Here is a 27,099-nt window from a genome sequence, read left to right on the forward strand (position 1 = left end):
TGGAAATAATGTGTGCAAAAAATACTTCATTTTTTTGCTTACTCTGATCCTGCTATTTCTGGTGTCTTTGTGCTTAAGCTTGTATTTATAGATAGTTTTAATTGTTGTGCTCAAAAGTACTGAGTCAGCTGCTAGGCTTCATCAAATTATAGGAAGGTGAGGCCTACTAAGGCTTAATTTTCACCTAGCCGATTAGCCTGCTTTCAGACCATACAGCTTAAGAATGGCAAGAAACAGAGGAACAGTTGACCAGGTCTTGCAATGGCCACTGTCTGGACTGAGCACCAGCTCAGCCCATTGCCAGCCCCCTGCATTCCGGACTGGAATTCTGGCTTGAGAAACAGCATCGTGGGACACCAGCTGCTTAAATTGCAGTACAGAATTGCCCCAGATTAGTACAGTCCAGAAACCAAATCTCACAATAACCAGGTCTTAGTCAGTCATAGAAGCAAATCAACAAATGTATCTAAACATTACTGCATCCCACTCACAAAAACTAAACTGAAATGGTTTTATAGGTGGTATTTCATACTTTCTGACTAGTTTTTAGCATCCTAAATAGCTCCTCTCCCCTGGAGACTGGTCTTTCTTCCTTGTAGCAACATGGATTCTTCATCTCTCTCATTATTCAATCTGAATGGAGCCAAAAGGCTTCACTAATGGTTTTCAGCTATATTTCTCCTGTACTGCTCTCAGTTATGGAGCCTCCAAGTCACCACATGGTTTAGGAAACGTTTGTTCTAACCATTAGAGAGAGGGGATGCTTCTGCCTGAATGAGTTAGATTTGGATGTTGTCTGCTTCCTGTCCTGGGCAGCCTCATTGTTCTTATTTGTGACCTGTCTGCAAAGCCTTCTGGGACACTATCTTTACTGGCACCCCAGCCCAGTCATATTAGATTGGTGGAAGAGCACGCTCCCTTCTCCCTCCTTGCGCCCGACTTCCAACCAGGCAATGGGAGCTTGTTCTTCTAGGTCTTGAAGATACCTCCCATCACATGCACTTCCTGTGCTCCTTCCCCCCAACCTAACAAAGTGAGAAGCGACGGGAATTGATGTTCATTTTTGTCACACCAATGAGCTTGAGCGGAGTGGAGAGGCTGAAGGAGGATGTGAGGGGGCAATCACAGAGGAGGTCAGAGAGCTCATCCCTCTCTTCCAGCTCATAGGTGGCATCATTCAGCATCCGCCGGTGAAGGTGGCAGGTCTGCTCAATCTTGAGTTTGTTGATATCGCTGCGCAGGCGCATAAGCTGCCGAGCCAGCTGCTGGTCCTGGAGACGCATTTCCATCTGGAACACAGAAGAAGGAAGGGCATGACGTGATGGCAGAGGAGCATCACAATCAGGAGGAGATGCAAAGACTTGGGATTGCAGCTTGTACATCTTTTGACAGAAAATAGGATGGCTTATTCATTGCCACTGCTGCCATAGTGAAAATTCCTTATGGAATTTTCTACTACTAGGAAACCCTTTGGCCCGAGTCCCCTGACAGGTTCCTGCTTCAGACTGATGAACTATTAATATAATTAATTTAGGACTTGTTTTGAATAGGTCGATCTGCAAAATGGGACCTGAGAAATACATGTAGTAGGACCAAGCAATAACATTAACATGGTAGCTATGTAGTAAGGACCACACCTCATGGACAAGTATCCATCTTCTACATGTACAAGATGCCATTTGCCAAGTGCCGACCTACACACTTAAATTATTCAAATACAGCAGGATCTGTGGGGTGGGGATTAAAAAAGCTTAAAATGGCAACTGCAGCAACTTGACCAAAGCCCAGGTCATTTTGAATGTGTTACGTTACCTGCATGTACAAAGAGGTGAGGCTTTGATTGCTTTGCTGTGACCATTATTTTAATGCTTGTAACCCCCCTGCAGATACTGCTGCCCCATATATATATAATCTGAAAGATATTCTATTTTCTGTGTTGCTTAATCACATGGACAAGTACCTATAAACATTTAGATATATCTTAATGGTAGATTTATTTAATCAATTAATTAAACAAAACCAGTCCTTGAAGAGGTCACCCTTCCACAATGTTCTATCCTACCCAAATGCCTTAATAAAACTCTGGATAATGGTGATTGCAATACTATATACATATTAGAATATTTGGTTTACAAGTGTACCATTTACCTCTGTTGGACGTCTGCCACCTAGTGGCCACCAATGGTGGTTACTGTTGGATTTAATTGCTGTTCCTGTTGCCTTGTTCACACAATCCCAGTCTTTCCCCATAGCTGAAATTTTGGAAAAGCTTTTGGAAAATATTCCTTTACTGAGAGCACTTTATGTGCATTTCAAAATGCTGTTCCTGAAACTATTTGAACAGCACACATTAAGTGAATTCAGTAAAGATATATTTTCCAAAATGTGTCAGGCCAGCAGTAGAATAATTTTTCCTGATGCCTTGGAACCTCTCCCTTTTGTTTTGCCTGTGCCTGCACTTGCTTTGGGAAACTTTTGGCAGAGGATGGCAGAGATAAACAAAAAGGGTCACAATTGCACAATTGCCAAAGATCCAAAAGAAAATAACTTCAGAGTCAATGAATGCAAGCTTTTCAGGACAAGGGACGCAATTGGTCTTTGAGTGGGTGGGGCTAATATAAATTTTATTGTATTGATTTGACTAAAATGCAATAACATTGAATAGATATAATTAATATGATTAAACTTCAGCAAAGGATTGTTACCTTGTCATGGTGCTGGAGCTTGAGCACCTCAGTGACTCCATGAGCTAAACCGTGAAGGGCCACCCAAGATGGGAAGGTCATGACAGAGAGTTCAGATTAAATGTGATCCCTGGGGAAGGTCATGGCAACCCACCCCAGTATTCTTGCCATGAAAGCTCAATGGATCAGCACAACCAGAGATATGTTGGTATACCATTGGAAGATGAGACTCCCAGGTCGGAAGATGGTCAAAATGCTACTGGGGAGGAACAGAGGATGAGTTCAACTAGCCCCAGACGTGATGACGCAGCTAGCTCAAAGCTGAAAGGACAGCTAGTGACCGACCGTGCTGGTGGTGAACGGCGAATCCGATGTTCTAAGGATCAACACACCATTGGAACATGGAATGTAAGATCTATGAGCCAGGGCAAATTGGATGTGGTTATTGGTGAGATGTCAAGATTAAAGGTAGACATTTTGGGCATCAGTGAACTGAAATGGACTGGAATGGGCCACTTCACATCAAATGACCACCAGATCTACTACTGTGGACAAGAGGACCACAGAAGAAATGGAGTGGCCTTCATAATTAATAGTAAAGTGGCTAAAGCAGTGCTGGATACAATCCAAAAAATGATAGAATGATCTCAGTTTGAATTCAGGGCAAGCCATCTAACATCACAGTGATCCAAATATATGCCCCAACCACAGATGCTGAAGAAGCTGAAGCAGGTCAGTTCTATGAGGATCTGCAGCACCTACAGATGAGCTAGATATGAGCTCACTAATATTCCTAAGGAATATGCAGTGGAGGTGAAGAATCGATTTAAGGGACTGGACTTAGTAGATAGGGTCCCGGAGAAACTATGGACAGACGTTCGCAACATTGTTCAGGAGGCGGCGACAAAATACATCCCAAAGAAAGAGAAAACCAAGAAGGCAAAATGGCTGTCTGCTGAGACACTAGAAGTAGCCCAAGAAAGAAGGAAAGCAAAAGGCAACAGTGATAGGGGGAGATATGCCCAATTAAATGCAAAATTCCAGAGGTTAGCCAGAAGAGACAAGGAATTATTTTTAAACAAGCAATGCGCGGAAGTGGAAGAAGACAATAGAATAGGAAGGACAAGAGACCTCTTCCAGAAGATTAGAAACCTCGGAGGTAACTTCCAGGCCAAAATGGGTATGATCAAAAACAAAGATGGCAAGGACCTAACAGAAGAAGAAGAGATCAAGAAAAGGTGGCAAGAATATATGGAAGACCTGTATAGGAAGGATAATAATATTGGGGATAGCTTTGACGGTGTGGTCAGTGAGCTAGAGCCAGACATCCTGAAAAGTGAGGTTGAACAGGCCTTAAGAGGCATTGCTAACAACAAGGCAGCAGGAGACGACAGTATCCCAGCTGAACTGTTCAATATCTTGCGAGATGATGCTGTCAAGGTAATGCATGCTATATGCCAGCAAATTTGGAAAACACAAGAATGGCCATCAGATTGGAAAAAATCAATTTATACCCCCATATGAAAAACAGGAAACACTAAAGAATGTTCAAACTATCAAACAGTGGCACTCATTTCACATGCCAGTAAGGTAATGCTCAAGATCCTGCAAAGTAGAATTCAGCAATGCATGGAGCGAGAATTGCCAGATGTACAAGCTGGGTTTAGAAAAGGCAGAGGAACTAGGGACCAAATTGCCAATATCCACTGGATAATGGAAAAGGCCAGGGAGTTTCAGAAAACCATCTATTTCTGTTTTATTGACTACTCTAAAGCCTTTGACTGTGTGGACCATAACAAATTGTGGCTAGTTCTTAGTGGTATGGGGATACCAAGTCATCTTGTCTGCCTCCTGAGGAATCTGTATAACGACCAAGTAGCAACAGTAAGAGCAGACCACGTAACAACGGACTGGTTTAAGATTGGGAAAGGAGTATGGCAGGGTTGTATACTCTCACCCTACCTATTCAACTTGTACGCAGAACACATCATGCGACATGCTGGGCTTGAGGAATCCAAGGCTGGAGTTAAAATCGCTGGAAGAAACATTAACAATCTCAGATATGCAGATGATACCACTTTGATGGCTGAAAGCTGAGGAGCCTTATGATGAAGGTGAAAGAAGAAAGTGCAAAAGCTGGCTTGCAGCTAAACCTGAAAAAAACCAAGATTATGGCAACCAGCTTGACTGATAACTGGCAAATAGAGGGAGAAAATGTAGAAGCAGTGAAAGACTTTGTAGTTCTAGGTGCGAAGATTACTGCGGATGCTGACTGCAGTCAGGAAATCAGAAGACGCTTAATCCTTGGGAGAAGAGCAATGACCAATCTCGATAAAATAGTTAAGAGCAGAGACATCACACTGACAACAAAGGTCCGCATACTTAAAGAACGGTGTTCCCCGTAGTAACATATGGCTGCGAGAGCTGGACCATAAGGAAGGCCGAGAGAAGGAAGATAGATGCTTTGGAACTGTGGTGTTGGAGGAAAATTCTGAGAGTGCCTTGAACTGCCAGAAGATCAAACCAATCCATCCTCCAGGAAATAAAGCCAGACTGCTCACTTGAGGGAATGATATTAAAGGCAAAACTGAAGTACTTTGGCCACATAATGAGAAGACAGGACACCCTGGAGAAGATGCTGATGCTAGGGAAAGTGGAAGGCAAAAGGAAGAGGGGCAGACCAAGGGTAAGATGGGTGGATGATATTCTAGAGGTGATGGACTCGACCTTGGGGGAGCTGGGGGTGGCGATGACTGACAGGAAGCTCTGGCATGGGCTCGTCTATGAAGTCATGAAGAGTCGGAAGCGACTTAACAAATAAACAACAAATATGATTAAAACCTATATATTTAATTATTTCCCTCTTCTATCAATGAAAAATTCTTTGGCAGAAAAATTTGGAAGGATTCTCAGGATAGGGAAGGGTCCTGGTACCCTGGAACTGTAAGATTATGCACCCTGTTTTTAAAAAATCAAAGAATAGGAGCCCCTTCTCTGAGGAAAAAGCTAGAGACCACAGTTATTGCAGTTTACAACAGAAAGAGACTGTTTTGTTTGCACTGTGTGGCCAACAATGTTCAATCTGCCCTTCAGAGAGGGAAAGTCCACCAATGTCTGCCAGTCACAAGAATGGTGGCAAGTGGTTCAGAGGTCCTTGCTTTATAAAGTGGTGCATTATGGTGATTGTAAATGATTAATCTCGCTTTTCTCTGCTACCCTCCACATTTTTTTTTAATCTGTTCAGTCGTGTCCAATTCTTGGAGACTGCCTGGACAAGTCCCTGCAGTTTTCTTGGCAAGGTTTCTCAGAAGTGGTTTGCCATTGCCTCTTTCCTCAGGCTGAAAGAAAGTGACTGCAGGTCACCCAGCTGCCTTCTTGCCCAAGGCGGAACTAGAACTCATGGCCTCCCAGTTTCTAGTCTGATGCCTTAACCAGCACACCAAACTGGGTCTCCCATCTTAACATTATGTATGTATGTATGTATGTATGTATGTATGTATGTATGTATGTTCTAAACTGAAAATAGTTCAGTTACTGAAATAATTTAACCCCAAGCTATTCACCTTAATCTTGCTAAGGAGAACTTCATGGGAATCTTGCTTGGAAGACCGCTAAGACTTGCTTGGAAAAGGCTGCTAAAGAGTCTGACAACTGGGTTGGAGATTTAAGAAATAAATAAATATGATTACATAGAATCATGTTTCAAAGGCAGTCTTTCATGAAATGCTAAACATAATTGGTTTGGAAGCTATCCTTTTTTCTTTCTACTAACAGGTTGTTGTTAAAAGCAGAATGTCAGATTAGATCAAAGCTGATCTATAGTGTCAAGCCATTTCTGTGTCTTTGTGGCTTTACAACATGGCTTTTATTTTCAGAATTTTTTTTACTGATTGCCCCCCTCCCCCCTTTCCTTATAAGGATCAGCTTTTTGCCAGCTATAGCCCAATAGCATCAAACTTTTCCCAGGGAGATAAAGCTTCTTGCTGTCAAGCATTTTCTGCTTTCAGGGTGAGAAGAGACTTTTTTGTGCTCTTGTAAAATAAAAATGGAGAGGTTGAAAGTGGGAGGGAGGAAACTGGCATTTTGCTGATAAAGGGCACAAGAGAAAGTTTGGGATGGTTGACAGAAGAATTACAGGGACAATGAGGAGAAAGGTGGCATTGCTGGATCTCATCCCATGTTCAGTACTTGCGTTTATTTTCTGGTAGCCTGGATAACTAGCAAGCTTCTTGCATAGCAAAAATCTTCTTTGGGAATGAAGAAATATCCAGGGGTAGAAAAAGAATGGTTCAAACTACACAGGAATACATCGTATATCTCTGAAGTTGGCCAATGTATAACATCTTCTCTGATCTCTTTCTGTCTTTCTAACTCAGCATTAGATGAAGAGGTGTAAGAAGAAGCAGAATGAATGCTTCCCCGTGTTTCCTTTTCATTCCTTTTCCTTGCAATCATTTTTTCCAGATCAACTTATTCCTTAGAGTGCTTCCGACACAGTTCCTGGCATTCTCAGCCAAAAGCCATTGGATAAGCTATTCTACCTTTCTCTAGTAAGAAATGGAAGCAAGCAGCGATGAGAAACCACAAGAGGATTTCATGTTGAAAATGATGTTGTCTGGACACCCCTCCTCCCAATAGAATTCTATTGAATGGAAGGAGCAAAGCTTCTCCCAGAAACGGCCTATGCTAAACACCACTCAGTCAAACTTAAGTAATGCTTCTGTATTCCACTGATTTCTATGTGAGGAGTTAAACATCTCCTCCTATAATTATCAAAACTTCAAAGTACCCAATTCCTTGTGGAACACGGTGTTCATAGCAGAGATTTACTAGGTTGCCTCTGTTGCACAGAGCGATGCTATGGGAAATAGGAAGAAGAGATCTAGTCCTCCTGACCCAATCAAACTGCATGAAAATAAAATGGAGATTGAGCTTATATGATGTTTTTGTGCTGTTTTTCTTTATCCTTAACATTCTCCAGTGCACTTTTACATGAGAAGAACTGATTGCTAAACTGAAACTATGTTTGGCCAGTAGGAGCTAATTTTATTCATTGTTTAATGTAATACATTTGCTAGATTGATAGCTTGCCTGTCATCCAAGAGCTTCAGACATTGCACATAATGTTCCTCCAACTTTTTCCCACAACTCTTTGGGGCAATTGGATTAAGAGAGTGCCTGACCTTAAGTCACCCAGTGATCTTTCATAATTGAGGGTAGATCTGAACTTGGCTGTCTCCAGTTCCAATTCAGCAGCTCAAAATTACATTTCCAAATGTTCGAGGGAGAAAAACAATATACATACCTTTTCTCTCTCTCTCTCTCTTTTTTCCTCTCTCTCTTTCTAGTTTTTCTAGGCTATATGTAATTTGGCAGACCTCTATTATGACTTCTCACCCCATCTGGGCAGTAATCACCACTTTAAAAAAAAAAAGGAAAGGAAAGGAAAATGACTTTTGGAGCTATTGGGATATGATTCTGCAAGGCACTAGCCCTTTTTTAAAAATTGTTCTCAGATGCAGCCCTGGTCATTGCTCTATATCACTGATTCCAGGATTACGGCCATTGTAATCTCAGGCTCAGGGCTTCCCTTCAGCCTTACAGAATCATCTCTCATCTTGGTGTGCAGAACAGCTGTATATACTGAATGCAGGAATTCAAAAGTATTTTGCTTATTCTTCCTCTTTTTTCCCAATTCAGCTAGTGGCCCTACTAAGCATTTCCATCAAAACTAGAGAAGCTGGCATTTAATTGCAACCTCTATTTCCAACCTGATGATCAAGAAGTCACGTATCATTGTGGTAGGTATTATCGTCTATAGGTACGCAGAGGAATCATATTGCTGAAGACATAGAAGACATTTTTGCTCAGGCAGGAACAGCTGTTCACTCCTGGAGTTGGGTGGTCTTATTAGAGCCGTATGAACCGACTTCTCCTTCCCATCTGGGGTGGGGAAGCTCATGGTGGGATGCAGTCTATTAATTCATCAGCCTGAAGCATCACTGTACATGTATGCCTTACCATGCTGCTATATTGCCCACTGAGCAGTTAAAAGCAGCACTCAGCTAATGGGAGAAAAGAGAAATATGCCTTAACAAAATTAAGCTTGTCCTTGACGGTTTCAGATGGGTCCAAATAATATCTTTCCCCACTTTCTCATTTTCTAAAAACAGAATCTAAGCAAGGCATATGCATGTATGTATCCTGCTCCTGGTTTTCGGTAATGTGAATACTGAGCCACGTAACGCATGTAAGCCACAGTGGCTCCATTAAAATAAATCCCTTTCCCAAATCATCTGAAAGTCGATCAGGTCTGTAGAATGAGGGCAGCTACATAAATACTGCCATGGTCTGCCTCACAACTATGATTTTCCCACTGATGTCTTGTTGAAGTCAGAACCTATTAATCTCCCAGAAGCCTTGTAAGACCATATAGCAAGCTGCCTTATCCCTTTGGGGAAGGGTTCAAAAGAGAACCCTAGCAGAAAGAGGAAAGGAAAGAAAGGCTTTTTAAAATCATTATTGCTTGGAGTATTTGTCATTTTTGTCCTTTCCGCTGCAATCCTAAAGCATGCCTAGGATTCTTCTGATAAAAAGTTTTAAAAAACAATAGGAAACTACTTACCAGCTCTTTCCTGAGCCAATGTAATGCTTCATCAATGTTTCCAAAGCCACACCTTTTCTCTGGGGCAAGCAACATTTGCTGTCTGGAAGAGTTTCCGTTGATATGAACCTGCACTTCTTGCAAAGAAATATTTTCCTCTGTTGGTTTCTTCTCTTGCCTCCCCATGTCCTCCTCAGGAGGTTTGGGATGGCTGTTCCATGCCAGCCCCTCCAATTGAGCTTTCCACTCCAAATAAGAAGGCCTTCTTGTCTCCAGCCTCAGTTTCTCTGTCAGGGCTTTCAGATTCCGCAAATGATCATCAAATGGAGGGCCACCTTCAGGCTTATCATCCGTACTATCCAGCATTTCTTCTATCTGGATTTCTGGCAAGGATGTCATCCTTTCTGGTGGAAAATGAGAAACATCCACTGAAAGGTTTGCAGTGGAGTCTCAGATGCTGGCAGCACCATTCAAGCAAAGATTTGCGCCTCAGAACTTCCTGGGCACTCAGCAGCGTTGCCACTCAATTCAACACACTCCTTTCAGAGATAGGGAAAGCCATCTAAGCAGAAACACAAAGACATATTGTTTAATTCAGCCAGGAACCATTAAGAAAAAAAAAAACATGCAAGCAGAGCTTCCTTCTATGACCTGACTTGAGAAGAAATGGAAGTTGAATCTTTCAGCTTAAAAAAACATCCAGCTAAGAGATTTTGCACAGCTATCTGGTGATGTTTTGGGGCAAGAGCAAACAAGCTTTTAGCTTTACAGAGAAACCTTTTGCTGCAATGAGACCTGTCAAGAGCTACGCTTCAGGCCATAAAGTGGATTATTAAGGATGAAGTCAGACATAAAGAAGAAAGGCAATGGTAGGGCGTTACACAATTAATAAATTCTGATCTTCATATTGTACATAACAAGCTCTGAGCTTTTCATTATCATTGTTCACAATATGAGAGGAAAAGAGGGTTAGAGTAAAGATGGAAAAGCTGGCTCACTTCAGGGTACCCTTATGGATCTAGTTAGGTATCACACAAATAATGCATGTAGCAGTCTCCTGGCAAGTTTTAAACTGTAAAGGAAGCTTGGAGATTGTAACCATCAACGAAAGAGTAGACTTTTTCTTACACCTATATTTTCACTCACAGTTGGATCCACCAGATGCTTTTTCTTTTGGGCAGATACAGCGGTTAGTAGTTTGGGGAGTCTGAGTGGCAAAGAAAGGGCTGCATATTGCCACTACTCCCTGCAAGTTTTCCACTTAGACTCAGCATCTTCTATGGCTGCTTTTTAGTTACAAAAAGGACACATTTGGAGGCTATTTGCATATTTTATTTGCAGCATCTCAGCCTTCACTCCAGAGAAAAGTACTGAAATTATCAGAGATTATCCCTATTGTGATTGATACGAGCTTCCATATCCTCTGCACAAACAAAATCTGGTCACCATAAATGATAAACTCAGTTGCTAACTGAAAAAGTGAAATGGGTTTTAGCAGAGGTGGATTCAAATCACACCTGCAGTATGATCCTTTAAAAATCAACTTCCCATGCAACTCCTGTTTATTACGAAGTCACATAGTTCTGTATTTGAAGTCTTTTGTTCTAAAGTCCAGTGTAAAGCAAAACCAACTCTTTGTCCACCCAAGAACATGGAGAGAAAGGAGGCCTTGGACATCATAGTATATGTTCATTAACAAGTAATCTGAGTAATTGGGTAATTCTGCTTGCTGAATGCTTCCTGGGCCTCCTGTAATTTAAACACTAAATCTGTAATTATTCCAATTGAACCTTTTCACAGAAAGAATTCAATAGAAAGAACCACCATGAAGAATATATGCCTACTTTCCCATCCTCTTCATCATTTGGACGGATGACCTGAATGGAATATTTAAAATCTTTATTGCACATTTTGGTTCTAGCAATACCAAAGTAAGATAGCTTTCACTTAAAAAATGGCTATATACGATGGCTTAGCATAGCAAGCACAGTCATCTTATTATACCAGGTAGAGTCAGTAGAGAAACAGATACGGGCTTCCTTAAAGTGGCTCCAAATGGCTGGGGGGATTTGCACCTGTAAGCTGCATAAATTGAGGCAAATTCGCTTAGCCTGAAAAAGCTAATTTAAGGTGTTTCCCACTTCCCCCTAAGCATGGGACGCACATGCCCTGGCAACATCTTTTTTCTACAACGTCCCCATGAAGTCTTCATCTCATCCCCAGCCCATGACTGAGATAGCTACAAGTTGCACTTAGCTGAACCGGTCTTAGTGTTTTCTCCTTCGTTCTGACACCAGCCAAGAGCAGCTGCAAGGTATACAAAATCTCCTAGGTTTTGTCACTCATTATCTATGAAGGAAGCCAGAGAATTTATCAGTGATTGGATACAGATTAAATGCAGGCCAGGGGCTTTCCAATCTGTGCTGCAAAAGACCACTAGATGATAGCAAAGAGATACAGAAAGCTCTCATTATTTTCTGTCATCTAGTGGCCATCCAGAGTTTTGCACCCCAAATTTAGTAACCCTAAAAGATGCAGTAAATTTCATTGCCAATTTAGTTTTCTGCCTACTCAAGGATGCCTTCAACTTAGCAGTGGGGGAAAGCCCTGAGTCACAAAGTTCTTCTCCATCTTTTCCTTACTTGTTGCATTTATAGGTTGTGTTCTCTCCTGAGAAGCTCAAAGCAGCACACTGAATGTTCTCCATGGTATTATTCTGTGTGAGGTAGTTTGGCTAAGAGATAAGACAAGGGTGATTTAGCATATGGATGTATTTATTCTAAAATATCAGACAATACTGTCAGCTAGAAACAGGAGATGTGGGGTTTGAAGCAGTCCTGACATAACCTTTGCTCCACTATTAGAGCTCATCTGTTAGTCAACTGGATTCACACAATCCTAAACAGAGTTTTGCAAAAGTTCCATTCAGGTGAGTTGTACGGAGGGTAGAAAAGCATATACTGTAGGTAGAAATCTAGCTGTCAAGGCTGGCTAGGTTCACACATTTAAACCTGAATTAACAAAATACAACTGCTACCTTCACTTAACAAGCTCTGCTAAAAGAATTAAAGGTTATTGTGGTTTAAAACAATGGCCTAGTTACCACAACGTGTTAAACAGCAAAGTACTCAACCATTTTAGCTTAATCTACTATGTTGGGCAAACCCAGCCGCAGAGTGAAAGTTGTAATACTTAAAATGGAAGTAAGAGTTGGCACAATTTAATGATTATCTGCAAACATAGACATAGAAATGTAGCCTGTCAAAACTTGCTTCTCCATAATGGTTTTCCAGAATCTTTTCTCCATACAAGAACATGTTTCCAGACCATTTTTGTTATGCTACTATTATGAGTTCTTAGAAGGAGAACAAATATTTCTTCGTCATTTTAGTTGTTTGTAACCCACCCTAAGAGCAAACGAACAAGAAATCTCTAAAATCCCATTCCCCCTTAATAAAGATTTAGGTTGTTCATTGCCTCAAAACGAAATAGTGCTAATGCCAAGCCTTGACCAAAGGATATCTGTCTCCATGGTTACAATGACCCTTTTGTCCTTACATTAGGAAGATCTGTTTAATCTACGGGAGTGAATCAACCAGGTCTACTAATCAAAATGGTTGTTCATGCAGAATGAGGAAATGTTTCTCTCATTCTCCCTCATTTATTCTCTGAAATAGTGGTAAATGAGACCTGTCCAGCCTTGTGCTGATTTTTTTTTTCCTTAGGAATCTACGAAGACAGATGAAGTTCTCTTCAAGAAATCCAGACAGATAGCCACCAGACTCAAACGATTTACCAACCACAAGAGGGTTTACTGCTTGCATGCAAAGTAATAAATCAGTCAAGGAAGGAATAGAAAATCTATTTGGGTGCAGCCACATATAAAATATATAGACGTTGTGGGTGCTTCACAAAAATCCTAGGTAGGAGATTTCCACTTTGGAAATTTATTTATGAGAAAGGAAGCTGGTGAAGTTACTCCAAGCCACCCCTTCTAGTTCTCCAAGTTGTTGAGGAGGAGGAGGACGACGACAATTTATTCAAAGATGCTTCCTATTCCTCCTGTGGTGAGGTAGGCTGAGATACTTCTAAACAAAGACCTGCCACGTTTCTTTTCAAAGAATGCCTGTGGGGCCCAGAGGCATTTCTATAAATCAGGATGACACTAGAGGCTTGGCTTTGCAGAACACCTGCTTCCTATTTAATCACTTAGTTGGTAATTAAGGTATCTTAAAAAAATAACACCTAGCAGGGTAGGGAATCTTGCAAGCTCCAAGAAAAAGCTACTGCAGGCACTACTGGGTAAGCTAATTAGTTGACAGTTTGAGGGCACCTGACATGCTGATATATGGAAATCAAACAGCTTTGGATAAAACATTTTTAAAAATTATACTACCTCCTATTTGCTTTGCTGTGGCATTGCCAATCTGTATTTGGGAGCCTAATGAAGTAATTATACACCAGCTTTGCTACCCCAAGTAAGGGTTACCAGACGTCCAGCAAAAGGAGGACATGTCCTCCTTTTTGTCCTCATGTCCTCCATCTGGCAGGCCTAGCCTTAAAATCAACTATTGTCCAGCTTTTTGAGTATCTATTCCTGCACAGCTTTTTTCTGCAGTGCTGGGCTTCCCTAATAACTGCTCACTGCAAGTTAACAAGATCTGCTCTGTGACCTTAATTAGTTGACTAGAACCCTCCCACTCTGGTGTGCTGCTGCCTGAAATTGACAAGACCTTAATTAGTTACATGCTGAAAGCTTTTGCCTCCTAACTGGCTCTAGTACATTCCCGCAGTTGAAAATCAAGTCTTTCTGATGCTGGAAAACGTAATTTCACATACATGTAGGCCTAAGCACATTTTTTTGCAGGTTTTCACTGTAATTTTTGTCACAGATGCCATGAAAGTTAAACAGTTAGTGTGTGTCCCCCCCCCCCCACATTTTTCCTCCTTTCCAATTGTCATTTGACTGTTCGGATATCTGGTAACCCTAACCCAAGGCTATTAGAGTTCAAAAGGATAATGTGATAAAGTGTTTCTGAGATTTCATTATAAAGGTTTCAATGTTTTTCTCATTTAAACGCTCACTCATAGACACAGTACAGATAGTCCTCACGTAACTACCACTATTGGGACCAGCAACTCCATCACTAAATGATGCAGTTATTAAGTGAAACATCACGTGACCACGATGGACTTACAACCTCACTTCTGCCACAGCTGTTAAGTGAGACATCACGTGACTGCAATTTGCGATTTTACTGTCAGCTTCTCTATTGACTCTATTTCTCGGAATCCAACTGTGAAGCATGCACATGGTGATTATGTGACCGCAGGGACTGCGACGGTTGTAAATGTGAGGACCAGTCATAAAGTTACTTTTTCAGTGCTGTTGTAACTTTGAACAGTCACTAAACAGGGCAGTCATTAAGTGAGGACTACCTGTAGCTCAGGGAGAAAGTTAAGTCTACACAACTTCTTGCTGACAGCTTTCTGTGTGAAGGGAAGTTTTGTGTCCAAAGATAAAGTCAATTGTTTGACCCTCACTCTACCTGCACTCATATAAAAGGATTCTATCTCTTGACTTTACTGAATGAATATGTTTCTAGTATGAAAACACAGTTCTGGGCCTGACAATTATATGTTAATCTTAGTGGAAGGAACTGTACTTTTAGCCTTACTATTTCTTTTCATTTTTTTCAGAAAACCATAAAAAGAGTTCTGCTGGACAACAGCAAAAGCCTTCCTAAACTTGTGCTGTTTTCTAACAAGGTGCCATTGGAAAGACCTCAAGCTAAACATAGAAGTCATGCTCATGTTCTCCAATGTAGATTATTCAGAGCCAACTTGCCTCTGATCCCAAAGAGCAGTCACAACTAAGGTTAGCATTTTTGAAGATGGAACTTCAAAACTTCACAATGAAGGTTAGCATTTTTGAAGATGGAACTTCAAAACTTCACAACGAAGGTTAGCATTTTTGAAGATGGAACTTCAAAACTTCACAACGAAGGTTAGCATTTTTGAAGATGGAACTTCAAAACTTCACAACGAAGGTTAGCATTTTTGAAGATGGAACTTCAAAACTTCACAACGAAGGTTAGCATTTTTGAAGATGGAACTTCAAAACTTCACAATGAAGGTTAGCATTTTTGAAGATGGAACTTCAAAACTTCACAACGAAGGTTAGCATTTTTGAAGATGGAACTTCAAAACTTCACAACGAAGGTTAGCATTTTTGAAGATGGAATTTCAAAACTTCACAACGAAGGTTAGCATTTTTGAAGATGGAACTTCAAAACTTCACAATGAAGGTTAGCATTTTTGAAGATGGAACTTCAAAACTTCACAACGAAGGTTAGCATTTTTGAAGATGGAACTTCAAAACTTCACAACGAAGGTTAGCATTTTTGAAGATGGAATTTCAAAACTTCACAACGAAGGTTAGCATTTTTGAAGATGGAACTTCAAAACTTCACAACGAAGGTTAGCATTTTTGAAGATGGAACTTCAAAACTTCACAACGAAGGTTAGCATTTTTGAAGATGGAACTTCAAAACTTCACAACGAAGGTTAGCATTTTTGAAGATGGAACTTCAAAACTTCACAACGAAGGTTAGCATTTTTGAAGATGGAACTTCAAAACTTCACAACGAAGGTTAGCATTTTTGAAGATGGAACTTCAAAACTTCACAACGAAGGTTAGCATTTTTGAAGATGGAATTTCAAAACTTCACAACGAAGGTTAGCATTTTTGAAGATGGAACTTCAAAACTTCACAACGAAGGTTAGCATTTTTGAAGATGGAACTTCAAAACTTCACAACGAAGGTTAGCATTTTTGAAGATGGAACTTACACTTTTACCATAACACTGCATGCAAAGTGGAGTGTTTGATAGATGAAATCCTGATCATCTATCCACAGCATACATATTCAATACGTATGATTTAAAAGCAACCCACCCCCTTATTTCTGAAATGAGTGAAATTTTGGTACTTTTTTGGTCAAGCATTTTAGACTTGAGGTTTCTGTGGTGTGGGGCATTTTTAATCATCTTTTAATGACAAGTAATTAAAGCCAGGGTTAATTTATTCTTGTACCCACTGTTTTTAGATTTAATTTTATGATGTAAATAAATAAATATGTGGCTAAGCAGGATGTAGAAAATGCAACACTTCCACCCTTTTGTACTGAGACGAGTGGAGGGCAATCTTGTTTGTAAATTATCCAGATACAATGCCTAATTCTCTTTCTATAGAAGTCTGAGACCACCTGGGATTTTAAGTACTTTGTTCCATATAACATTTCCCAGACCATCTCTTGATTTTGTTTATAAAATTATCCTAGAGAGGCACTTGGGTATGTACTTAAGCAATCAGCATTCCTTTATATCTTGAAGGATCTCTTCTTACATAATTAACCTACATACACAAAGTAAGAAAGAAAAAAAGCATCTACTAACCAGGAAACATTCAATGAAATATACCTATAAAGTACAGACATTTATAAGGTGTGGTTGCCTCAGTTGTTGATTAGAAGTACATAATGGAATTTCTTGTTGGCAGATCTCAACTTGACAGATCTCAAGATGTTCTCTGGCTAAGGAAGGAGAAATAGTGACTGGCATAGTTCCAAGTTCCATGATAATAATTTCTTTCCCCACCCTAGAGAAATTTTCCCCCTTAAGATGTTGACTAGAATTTCTGAAATAGTGCCATGTTTGGCTTTTGCATTCCTTCTACCTCTTTTGAGTACAATGAGACTACTAGCCAAAGGGAAAGGCATGGCTGACTGCTGAATTCTGTAAAATGTAGCATTTTGCCTACATCATGGATGACAAGAATAGGCAGTAGGAATGCAAGCCGGGTAATCAGATTATTATTTGTATTTGTTTGTTTGTTTAAATTTATTAGCCGCCCAACTCCACTGGATCACACACAAAATTATTGGCAAGACTCAAAGCATTTCAGTGCTGAAGAAAAGCTGCATTTTTAAAATTTATTTATATATATGCACATACCAAGCACAAAAAAAAGAACAAAAAGGCAGAAAGTCAGGAAAAGGTCAGGAATAGACAAATCTTGTTGGTGACAGAGTTCCAAACTATAATATTGTTAAATAATGCTAGAATCTGGACATAATGGTATCCCACTTATCTCTCTCTCTCTCTCTCTCTCTCTCTTTCTTTTTCACCCATCTCAGCAAGTGACTCTGGGTGGTGAACAATCTTAAAATAAATTAAAAACAAATTTCCATCATAAGTACAAAAGTTAAAATACACAGCAGCCGAGGAGAATGTCACAACCCATGGTTGTTAACACAACCAGGAGACAGGACCCTTCATACATGCAGGGCCCCAAGCCTGGGCACATAACCAGGTCTTTAGGGCTTTACAAAAGACCAGCAGTCTGTAATTCTTGACTTGTCTCAAAAGTAATAAACCAACATTAGGCTGCATTTGGGGATGCTGCATTTTATTCTGCCCAGAAGAAACCTAGATTTCAGCCCTATTGTTCCTAAGATGGGGGGCCAAACAATGTCAGCTGCAGAATTTCTTTCATTATGATTGTTGCAGTTTCATTTTGATCCTACTTTTCCACATTGGAGCTTAAGATAGCGAGTGTCAGCTGCAAGGCTTGGGGGAAATGGCTTGGGTACCTCACTGCTGCCTCTCCTTTCACTGTGGTAGCCCTACTTTTAAACACAGTGGGGCAAAGAAAGTCATTAGGGGCGTTTTCTCTCTCTCTCTCTCTCTCTCTCTCTCTCTCTCTTTCACACACACACACACACACACACAGAAGTAGGGGAAGGATTTTGGTTAGAAGCACCATAAGAGATGAATGAATTAACCGAGTGTCAAATTTTGAAGAAGTTCTTATGACAGCTATTAATAATAATAATAAAACACAGAGAAGCAGATGCAGATTTCAATACAGATGCAGGGGATGGTATTACTGGGCTTAAGGCTGAAAAACTACTTACTACTGAGTGGCTTGGACCAAGTACCACAGCCTGATGCTTTCTAGAAATTTTTGGACTACAATTCCTATCATCTTCAGGTAATCATCATTAAGTAAGCCTTCATGATTTATTACATTTTATTTTAATTTTTATTTATTTATAGGCCACCCAACACCAAAACAACTCTTTGTGGCTTACCACTAGAAACTAACTTAAAGAAAAATTCAACAGACCAGAGAGCAAAGTACGAAAACAAAGCAAAGCAAAACCAAAAAAGGGTTCCACAATCCACCTGTCCCCAAGGCCTGGGAGAACAATTTCTTCAAGAATTTCCTGAAGGACATAAGGGTGGGAGCCACCTAAATCTTGGGGTGTGGGGGGAGATTATTCCACAGGGCAGGAATTGCAGCAGAGGTTTTGCTATTTGCATTTTCATTGTTCTATTTTTATCATTCATATTGCTCTGTTGTTATTCTTGTCTGCTACTTTTGTGGGCTTTTTGTTTGCTTGCTGGGTTTGTGTTATGATTGAGATTTTTCAACAGGAAAAGAAAAGCAGGATATCATCCAAGGAAATAAGCAACTCCCCTGCTCGCCCGGGAAAGAAGTAAATGGTAGACCATTCACATAAGAAGATTTGACCTGGGTTGGGAAGGTTGGGTTAGACTTCAGTTGGTATTGATTTGATTAGGAAGATACAAACCCATATTTCAGATAAATCTTCCATGGAGTACTAAATTCTTCCTTTCTTTCCTTGTTTGCTGAGAAAGAAGAGCTTTAGTCCAATGTTTCTCAATGTGTGGACTTCAACTCCCAGAATTCCCTAGCCCCAGCATGCTGGTTGGGGAATTCTGGGGTTTGAAGTTCACATATGTTGGCTGGGGAATTATGGGAGTTGAAGTCCACACATCCTCAAGCTGCTGAGGTTGAGGAACACTGTTTAGATTATGATGTTGATCACTGATTTTGTTATAAAATCTGTAGCTCAGGGCCATCTATTAGGTAATTTTGTGGTTTTCAGTGTTGCTATAGAGATGAGAGTGGGAAGGAGAGGTAGTGTGCAACCCCAAGAGCCAGTGATGGGCCAAGAGATTTTTCTCCCTCTCCTTCATTCAGCAATGTTCTGTAAACAGGGAGATAGCATCAGAAACAAGATTGGGAGTTGGATTTTTATAGCATGGAAAATTTACTTGGATGAAATTTCTACTTTCCAGAATAATTTCCTGCTTTTTAAAAAGACTACTAAAGAAACATGTATAACACTGGGGCTGCATGTCCCAATCTAGTGGCCATATAATGTCTTGGGCTACAGATTATATTATATCATACCCACCAGTGCTGATTGGGGGAAGATTGGTTTAGAGCAGCCTTTCTCAACCTTTTGACCCTGGAGGAACCCTTGAAATATTTCTCAGGCCTTGGGGAAGCCCTGCACATTCAGGATCAAATATAGACCAGAAGTTACAAATTTATTATATTTGTTTCATGTGTAGGCCTGTATACATGCATTAACAGTGTTTTTAAACTAAAAATAAAGAAGTTACCTCTTTAATGTGAAGTTACCTGAATTTGAAATAATTTTTTAAATAAAACATGATCTCCCAGGGACCCCTAGTAACCTCTCATGGAACCCTAGGGTTCCATGGAACCCTGGTTGAGAAACCCTGGTTTAAATCTCTATGCAACCATCATTTACCAAGACAACATCACCTTCACATGGTCCCTGGGATTGCTGACTCATTTCCAATGCTGCTGTGAGTTCCTCTTTTATTATAGCCAGTTTGGTGTAGTGGTCAAAGTTCTGGCTTAGAAACCAGGAGACTGCGAGTTCTAGGCCTCCCTTAGGTAGGCATGCAAGCCGGCTGGGTGACTTTGGGCCAGTTGCTCTCTTAACCCAACCCATTTCACAGGGTGGTTGTTGTGGGGAAAATAGGAAGTAGGAGTATTGAATTGCCATCTTGAGTTGCCACACACTTTGAGTTGCAACACACAGGCGCACACACATTATAATACTATAAAATAAAGTAGATAAGAAATAAAATGAAAAACAAAATCTGTAGCTCCTCCAGTCTGTGTTATGAGACTACCATTTAAAATTCCCATCATGTCCTAACATGCTCTGGCACATTGTGGGAAATGCCTGATACTGTTTGGAAATGTGCTAACGCTCTGTAATCATGCTGGAGCCATCTACTAGAACGGAGATAGGCAACTTTTCAGTAGCCAAGGCTGCACTTAACTCTGGGGGCTGCAAGAAAAGAAGTGGGTGAGGCCACATCAGAGAGGTGTAGCACAGATGGATTTGGGGAGGTGTTGGGGATCTTTGTTTTTTAGTATGATGTGCCTATTTAGTGTTACACTAAAATTCTCATCTGTTTCCCATATTTTTGTCATTGATAGATGATGGAGGGAAGGGGCATCTTTCCCTCTGGGAATAGTCTTTACAACCCTTTGGTTGCCATATCTCAGGAGCCCCTTAAGGGGCTAAGTCAAGTGGTTCCCAAATAGTGGGATTTTGAAGAGGTATTTGAAGAAGCAGGGAGAGGTTCATAAATATTCTGCAAGGAGCTCCAATTGCAGTCCGGTGCCACTTTCTCTACCAGAGGAAGCAAATACACAAATACACAGATTGGGCAAGAGTGGCTTGCAATGCAGTGACATCACATCTCACACACTCACACTCATACTCACACACCCTCTTTTATTCAAAAGAACAAACCAACCATCCCTTGCAGCAAAATTGCTAGCTTAGTTGTTAGAAACCTTAAATGCAGTATTTCAAAGGTAACACTCCAGTTTTTGACGTGAAATTTCATTTTAAAGTTAATTATTAAAGTGATTTAGATTTTTTTTTCAAATTCTGCCACTGCCCATCTCTCCCCAGAAGAGGGACTCACATAAACTGCTTTGTATTGTATGCTGCCAATTAATATTATCAGGTGGAAAAAATGATAACCTTATTGCATGTCATCTTTATCTAATATTGTTGGATCCTAAACTGCATTACATGTTAATTATCCTACTGCAGAAATAATAGTAGTAAAATTTTATCTATTTTCATTCAAAAGTAAGAGTGCTTGATTTAATGGGACTTTTTCCCAGGTAAGCTTAAGTTGATAGAAGAATGAATTCCCCTTATCCATTGCAGTGGGAAAAAATAAACCTAAGAAACAGGTGAGTTGGGCTGAGAGAGAGAGCGACTGGCCCAAGGTCACCCAGCTGGCTTTCATGCCTAAGGCAGGACTAGAACTCCCAGGCTCCTGGTTTCCAGGCCAGCACCTTAACCATGATGGATATGATGAAATATCAATACAAGGGTATGTTATCCATCAAGCTTTAAATGCCATGTTATATTACAATATTTGACAGCATTTCACATCACCAGTCAGCTACAGATTCTAAGCACAGTTGCATGAAAATAATCAGATGTGCTGCTACGTATCAAACAATTATCTATTGTTCCAAATCAAACTCGAAATAAAAATGTCACAGCTTTATATGTAATGCATATGAACATTAGATAAAACTATAAGACAATTTCTCTTGAATATTTGCAACAAAGCTATCAACGGGAGGAGAAATTCATTTCATTACAATGAAGGCAAGGCCACATTTTAGAACTTCTGCAGTTTACAGATGATAGCTGAGAAATTGGTGAATGGCTTTTTTTTTCTGCCCAAAGCTTTGTATTGAAAAATCTGTAAACTCCTTCTCACAGAAATGGATGCATGGACAGAAGCCCACAAAGGAATACATAAATATAGAAACTTATTCCAATCAATAATAAATGTGCACACATTGTGACAGTGCTTACCTTGTGCCTGTGGGGAAATTTACTTGTTTGACCCTGTAGGCATTCATTCTTTTTTTATTTACTCATGCAAGCAGGCTGTATGGTCCAAAGACTGCTATTTTTCCCCCCAGATATCCAGCAATTCTGTATTATGGGAAGAGCATTGAAAACAAGCTAATGAAACTCACATCCAACTCCTCACAATCACAGAGCTGACTGAGGGTGGCAGAGTCATTCTCTCAGTCTGGCTGAGGAAGATGGAGTTGTTCTGAGGAAACAGTGGGGGCAACCAGAGGGTAGACACAAGAACTGCCTCTGAACTACTTTAAAGGAAAGATGGGCTATAAATATGACATTACAAATACTGCTGCTGCCACTATTACAACTCATAACTGTGTACAAAGTCCTTTCACTTTTTGACCTATCTTGTAGCATTTAAAAACATAACAAACTGTGCATCACAGGCTAACAGCAGGGTATATGATCAGAATTTGTTAGCTTTTAAGGTACTATAAGATCTGGTTATTGTGGGTGTAAAAGGCAAACATACCTCACCATCTGGGAACTGTTTGGGGGAAGTTGGGTACAGTTACATATCATACTACACTGAGGTTTGGTTATATGGGTTCAGTAGATCATCCAAACACAGCCTTGGGTTCATGACTGGCACAGAGCTCTTCCTTTTATTTCATCTAGTCGTCTTATATCCATAATTTTCCATTGAGCTATATTTTCCAAGGAACCATGAAAGCTTTGGAAAGTTTCCCAGGAACCCCTAATAAAAACCACAGCTATCTTGACAGACAGGTTCTTCCCTGGCTGCCACAGAGAATGATTGGGTCATGAAGAACACATGAAGCTGCCTTCTGCTGAATGAGACCATTGCTCAGTATACCCTATTGTATATCGTGAGTCCAGTGTTCCACCAGTGTCCCAGCCAGAAACCTTTCCAAGTAGTACAATTTGAGATTCTGGAGACTGAAAGAGACTATCTTCTTTGGGCAAATCAATAGCTGTAACATCAATGCACCCAATAAAAAATATCGAGGAGGGGGTAAGGGAGGATAATAGAGAACATATGAGTACATGCTCATGGATAAGCCCATCCATGGATAAGGTGACCCCAATTTTGGAGGTGTATTTTGGAACCTAAAATTCTCAACTTATTTGCATGTATATACGGCAATTTAAATTAGTAGTTTTAAAAATAGTTTATGCTGACTCAAATTGTTAGTCCATCTAGTACCTTTGCATCTACTTCAGCTAGCAGGGGTTCTCCAGAGAGTCAGAAAGCAGCCATGGTCTTTCCAATTGCCAGTTATCTGATACTTTTAAGATGCCATGGATTGATGAGACCATAGATGGTTTAGTGTTCACTTTAGAACTACCTTCCCTACCCTGATACCCTTCAGGTGTGTTACGATTTCAAGAATGTCTAAGTCCCAAGACACAGATGAGCACAGAAAGGCAGCCTTGAAACATTCTCCAGAAGTCTTTGCAAGTATGCATGGCTGCATAGTAAACAAATCTAAGAAGAAAAGATTCTTCAAAGGGAGAAAAATTGCCATCATATAAAAGGGTCAGGGGCTGCCATTAGAATATAGACTCAAATTTGTGATTTGTGGGACTGTATCTTGCCATAAATCTCATTCATGTTTTCAGCTCACAACTTGGATACAGGAACAAGATGGTTGAGAAGAGGCAGCAAGGTTCTCCCCCACCCCAGGGGACACAGACCATACCGTGAAACAACAGAGGAGCTCTCCCTTTTAAATATCACTGAGCCAGAGAATCTTCATTTTTATGTGTACACATATGTACATGCACGTACACACATATTAAAAACAAGGTGTTTGCACCTTCACCACCAACAAAAAAAGATTTAATATTGCTGTCCAAATAGTCAACCGATTATTTTTTTCATAATTCACTAACTTTTTCTTAATCTTGCAATACATTTTTAATAAGTGAGTACAGTAGAGACAAAGCAAGCAAAATCTGATCCCTCTTCCATTGTGCCAATTTACATCATATAGGTGTTACCGGACAACCTCTGCTTCACTTCATCTCATTTTCTGCTTGCTTTCTTGTCCATCAGTGGAACCTACCATTATGAGACTCAAGGGGAGGGAGGTTTAAAATCAGACTAATCCTTCTGTGTGCGTTCAGAAAAGCTAATGATTCTCTATTATGCTGAGATTACAGTCATCTGTTGCTATTGAAGTTCCATTCATGAGCTGTTCTTGTTATTTTCTTAACAGGAAGTAAACCGCAAACAAATGGAGATGGCTGGGGAGCCCCCCCCCCAGAATAAAAAAGAAATGCAAAGGGCGTAGAACTGAAATATTTTCAGAAAAGCGTTTACAAAATGAGGTGAAGTCTACCTATCAAAAGGTGAGTTTACACCAGGATGTAACTGTCCTTAAATATTTCTTACTACCCCATCCAAACAGGTAATGTGTGTAATGTATATCAAAACCCTTACTGTCTTAATAATAATCACTTGCCCCACATCTGTAGCTACAGGCTTGTTATTCCAGAGTTGTCCCTGGATTTCATGATGGGAGCATAGACTCAAGAGGCTTTCAGAAGATGCTTTTATTTGCCATTTCAGAATACAATTTTCTATTGGGAATTCCTCTCATGTTTTTCACTGTCTCTTCCTTCCTTTCTATTTTCGTATGCACATACACCAACAATCTACTTCACAGGGCAGTTGTAGAAATAAAATGAGGGAAGACTCCCCATCTACACCATCCTGGGCTCTTAGAGAAAAGGTGGGTTATAAATGCAAAGAGAGAGAGAAAGAGAGAGAGAGAAGGGAGATGGAAGAGCTGCAGAGGGCCTTTTCAGTGGTCGGGCCAGGAGACATCCATAGAGATACTGTACCCCTGGAACATACTTCAGTAAATTGAACTATGAGTTTAGCACATAATACCATCTGTGGGTCAAGGGATGAAGAGCCCTCCTGTGAAATCAGCCTGACACCCCCATTAAAAGCATCTCTTTTTCCCAAAGGGCACTCCTCAGTTCAGATACCCCAGAACTGAGTTATCTCATTCCCCATTGTCCTTTTGATATAAACCTCCCATCTTTATAACAGCATACAGTTTTCAATCTTAAAAAAAAAAACCTTTAGTTCACCATACACCCTTTAAAGCTTTTCAGGGATCCGAAGTGCTATTGTGCTTCTCATTCATATCCTTTACTCCTTACTCTCTGGGAGGTGGTGAATGTTGCTGTTTAATAGAGGGTGTTCTCAGCATTCTCTCCCTTTGATATTATTTTCATTCTGCTTTCAGCATTTTATTATTGTTGCTTATATATTTTTATTATTCATTTCACACTATCCAAAGAATGTTATTTACTGGACAACTAATAATGCAACACATAAAAAATAAACAGACAGATACAGGAGGGAAAGGGTTTCCACCCTTTCCACCTGCTCTCCACCCTAATTCAAGCTATATTTTGTGGAAATAAACTGTGTTCTATTAACGGGAACTTTCAGAGCTGTTCTTAACATTGCAGCTATGCTATAATAAAACATTGTAAATTGCCCACCTCAACATTATTTTATTTTTTTATTTATATTTCCAATTTTGTCACCGCCCATCTCCCTCAAAAGATGTAGATGATGCACAAATGTCAAAATCTCCACTTGGGTGAAGAACCCTTGGGTATACTTGGCTGTGTGTATGGACACACTTAGACTCAAAGCGAGCAGCTTTCCTAGAAAGCTCTTGATTTGCCGCTTTCTTTGTGAATGGGCAAATGGGATAAAAATAAAGGAAACTCACCAGGTTTTCTGGGGCAGGGAGGGTTTCCCCCATTAAAATCTGAGAGACGCATCTTCATGTCTTGACCTGCATCTCGTTCTTTTTCCAACTTGACTCTCTGCCCAGCTGCAGCTGTAGTCTCATTTCACCTCCTCCTCTTCCTCTCCACCTTCCCTGTCTGTGTCTGCCTCAGCTTTAAAAAATGTGTGTGCATTTTTTTCAAAGGGACTTCTCTCTCCCCCTTCATGTGTGTATGTGTGATTGCGTCAAGCCCGTTGCTTAGATACCACAGTACTATTCCAGTTTGAGGCTTTTCACTCTAGAATTACTGTCTGTCTCTTCTCTCATTCATGCCAGTCAGCTAGCCCTGGATGCTACCTCCCACTAAGTCATCACCCTGGAAAGACCTGAAAAAGAAGATGCTTTGAGCAAAGCTGGGTCCTAAATCCTGCCATATTTCACTCTGCTCCCCAGAAATGAAATTTCAGGTGTGAGAAGGCAGAAAAAGTTCTCCCTGGACAGTCTGCACATCCTCCAACACTACATGGGCAAATAGACAGACTGCTCTGTCACATTTGGATTTTCATGTCAAGGTTCAGTTCAACCCTTCCCTAGCCATACTCAAGAGTTATTTTGGTTTCTGAATGCTGTAGTTACATTTATTTGATCTGCAATACCTGGCCTTTTAACAATTTTGAAACTGGGACAGCATTTGCACTTTTGGTTAAAGATATGTCAGAAAAAAACATGGGGAGATGTTTTCAGCAAGCTAAAAAATAGGTTATCGGTCACACTTGGCATGACATGGCATTTTAGTCATCTGTGTGCACCAATAGGGATCTTTATCTGAGACAAGATACTAAGTCCTGGAAACCCTGAGGAAAGTTCTTGAAAAGTAACCACAGGGTCACAGAATGTTACATTTAGCACAGAGGCCAGATCTCTATTCAATACAAGATCTGCAGTGCAAGATTTTGCCACAATATATTCTACAACCCAGTGCTTGTATATGTATTAGATTGCTATCATCTTCAACCAACCTGGATGATGCTCATGACTAGAGAAGGATGGGATTTGTACTACAGAAATCCAATATATCAGAGGATACCAACTTTGAACAAGCTGAACTGTGGTATCCCCAGCCAATGAGCATTCAGCCTCTGCTCAAAAGAGAAATCCCAGAGCCTCCAAAGACAGTCTGTCCCACTGTCAAACAAAGTTTGAAGGTTTTCTTACTGTTTAACAGAAATCTACTTCCTTGAGATTTTTATTCCTTAGTCTTCC

The 27,099-nt window shown here is 40.3% G+C and overlaps 1 protein-coding gene across 2 annotated transcripts; it reads right to left on the minus strand.

Moving 5' to 3' along the window:
• Positions 1-967: 967 nt before the first annotated feature.
• On the minus strand, positions 968-25,980 carry FAM167A (family with sequence similarity 167 member A). 2 transcript variants are annotated; one of them, XM_063318132.1, is made up of 3 exons: positions 25,837-25,980; positions 9,310-9,827; positions 968-1,289 (listed from the first exon to the last, which is right to left on the minus strand). In XM_063318132.1, the coding sequence occupies exons 2-3, from the start codon at positions 9,685-9,687 to the stop codon at positions 1,026-1,028; spliced, it is 642 nt and encodes a 213-aa protein (XP_063174202.1). In that variant the 5' UTR covers positions 9,688-9,827; positions 25,837-25,980; the 3' UTR covers positions 968-1,025. The 2 variants fall into 2 exon arrangements, with proteins under 2 accessions (XP_063174202.1, XP_063174208.1); XM_063318138.1 differs by lacking the exon at positions 25,837-25,980 and having other exon boundaries at positions 9,310-9,839.
• Positions 25,981-27,099: the final 1,119 nt, after the last annotated feature.

This window comes from Candoia aspera, chromosome 1 (genome assembly GCF_035149785.1).
Source record: "Candoia aspera isolate rCanAsp1 chromosome 1, rCanAsp1.hap2, whole genome shotgun sequence".
Classification (NCBI taxonomy): Eukaryota; Metazoa; Chordata; class Lepidosauria; order Squamata; family Boidae; genus Candoia; species Candoia aspera.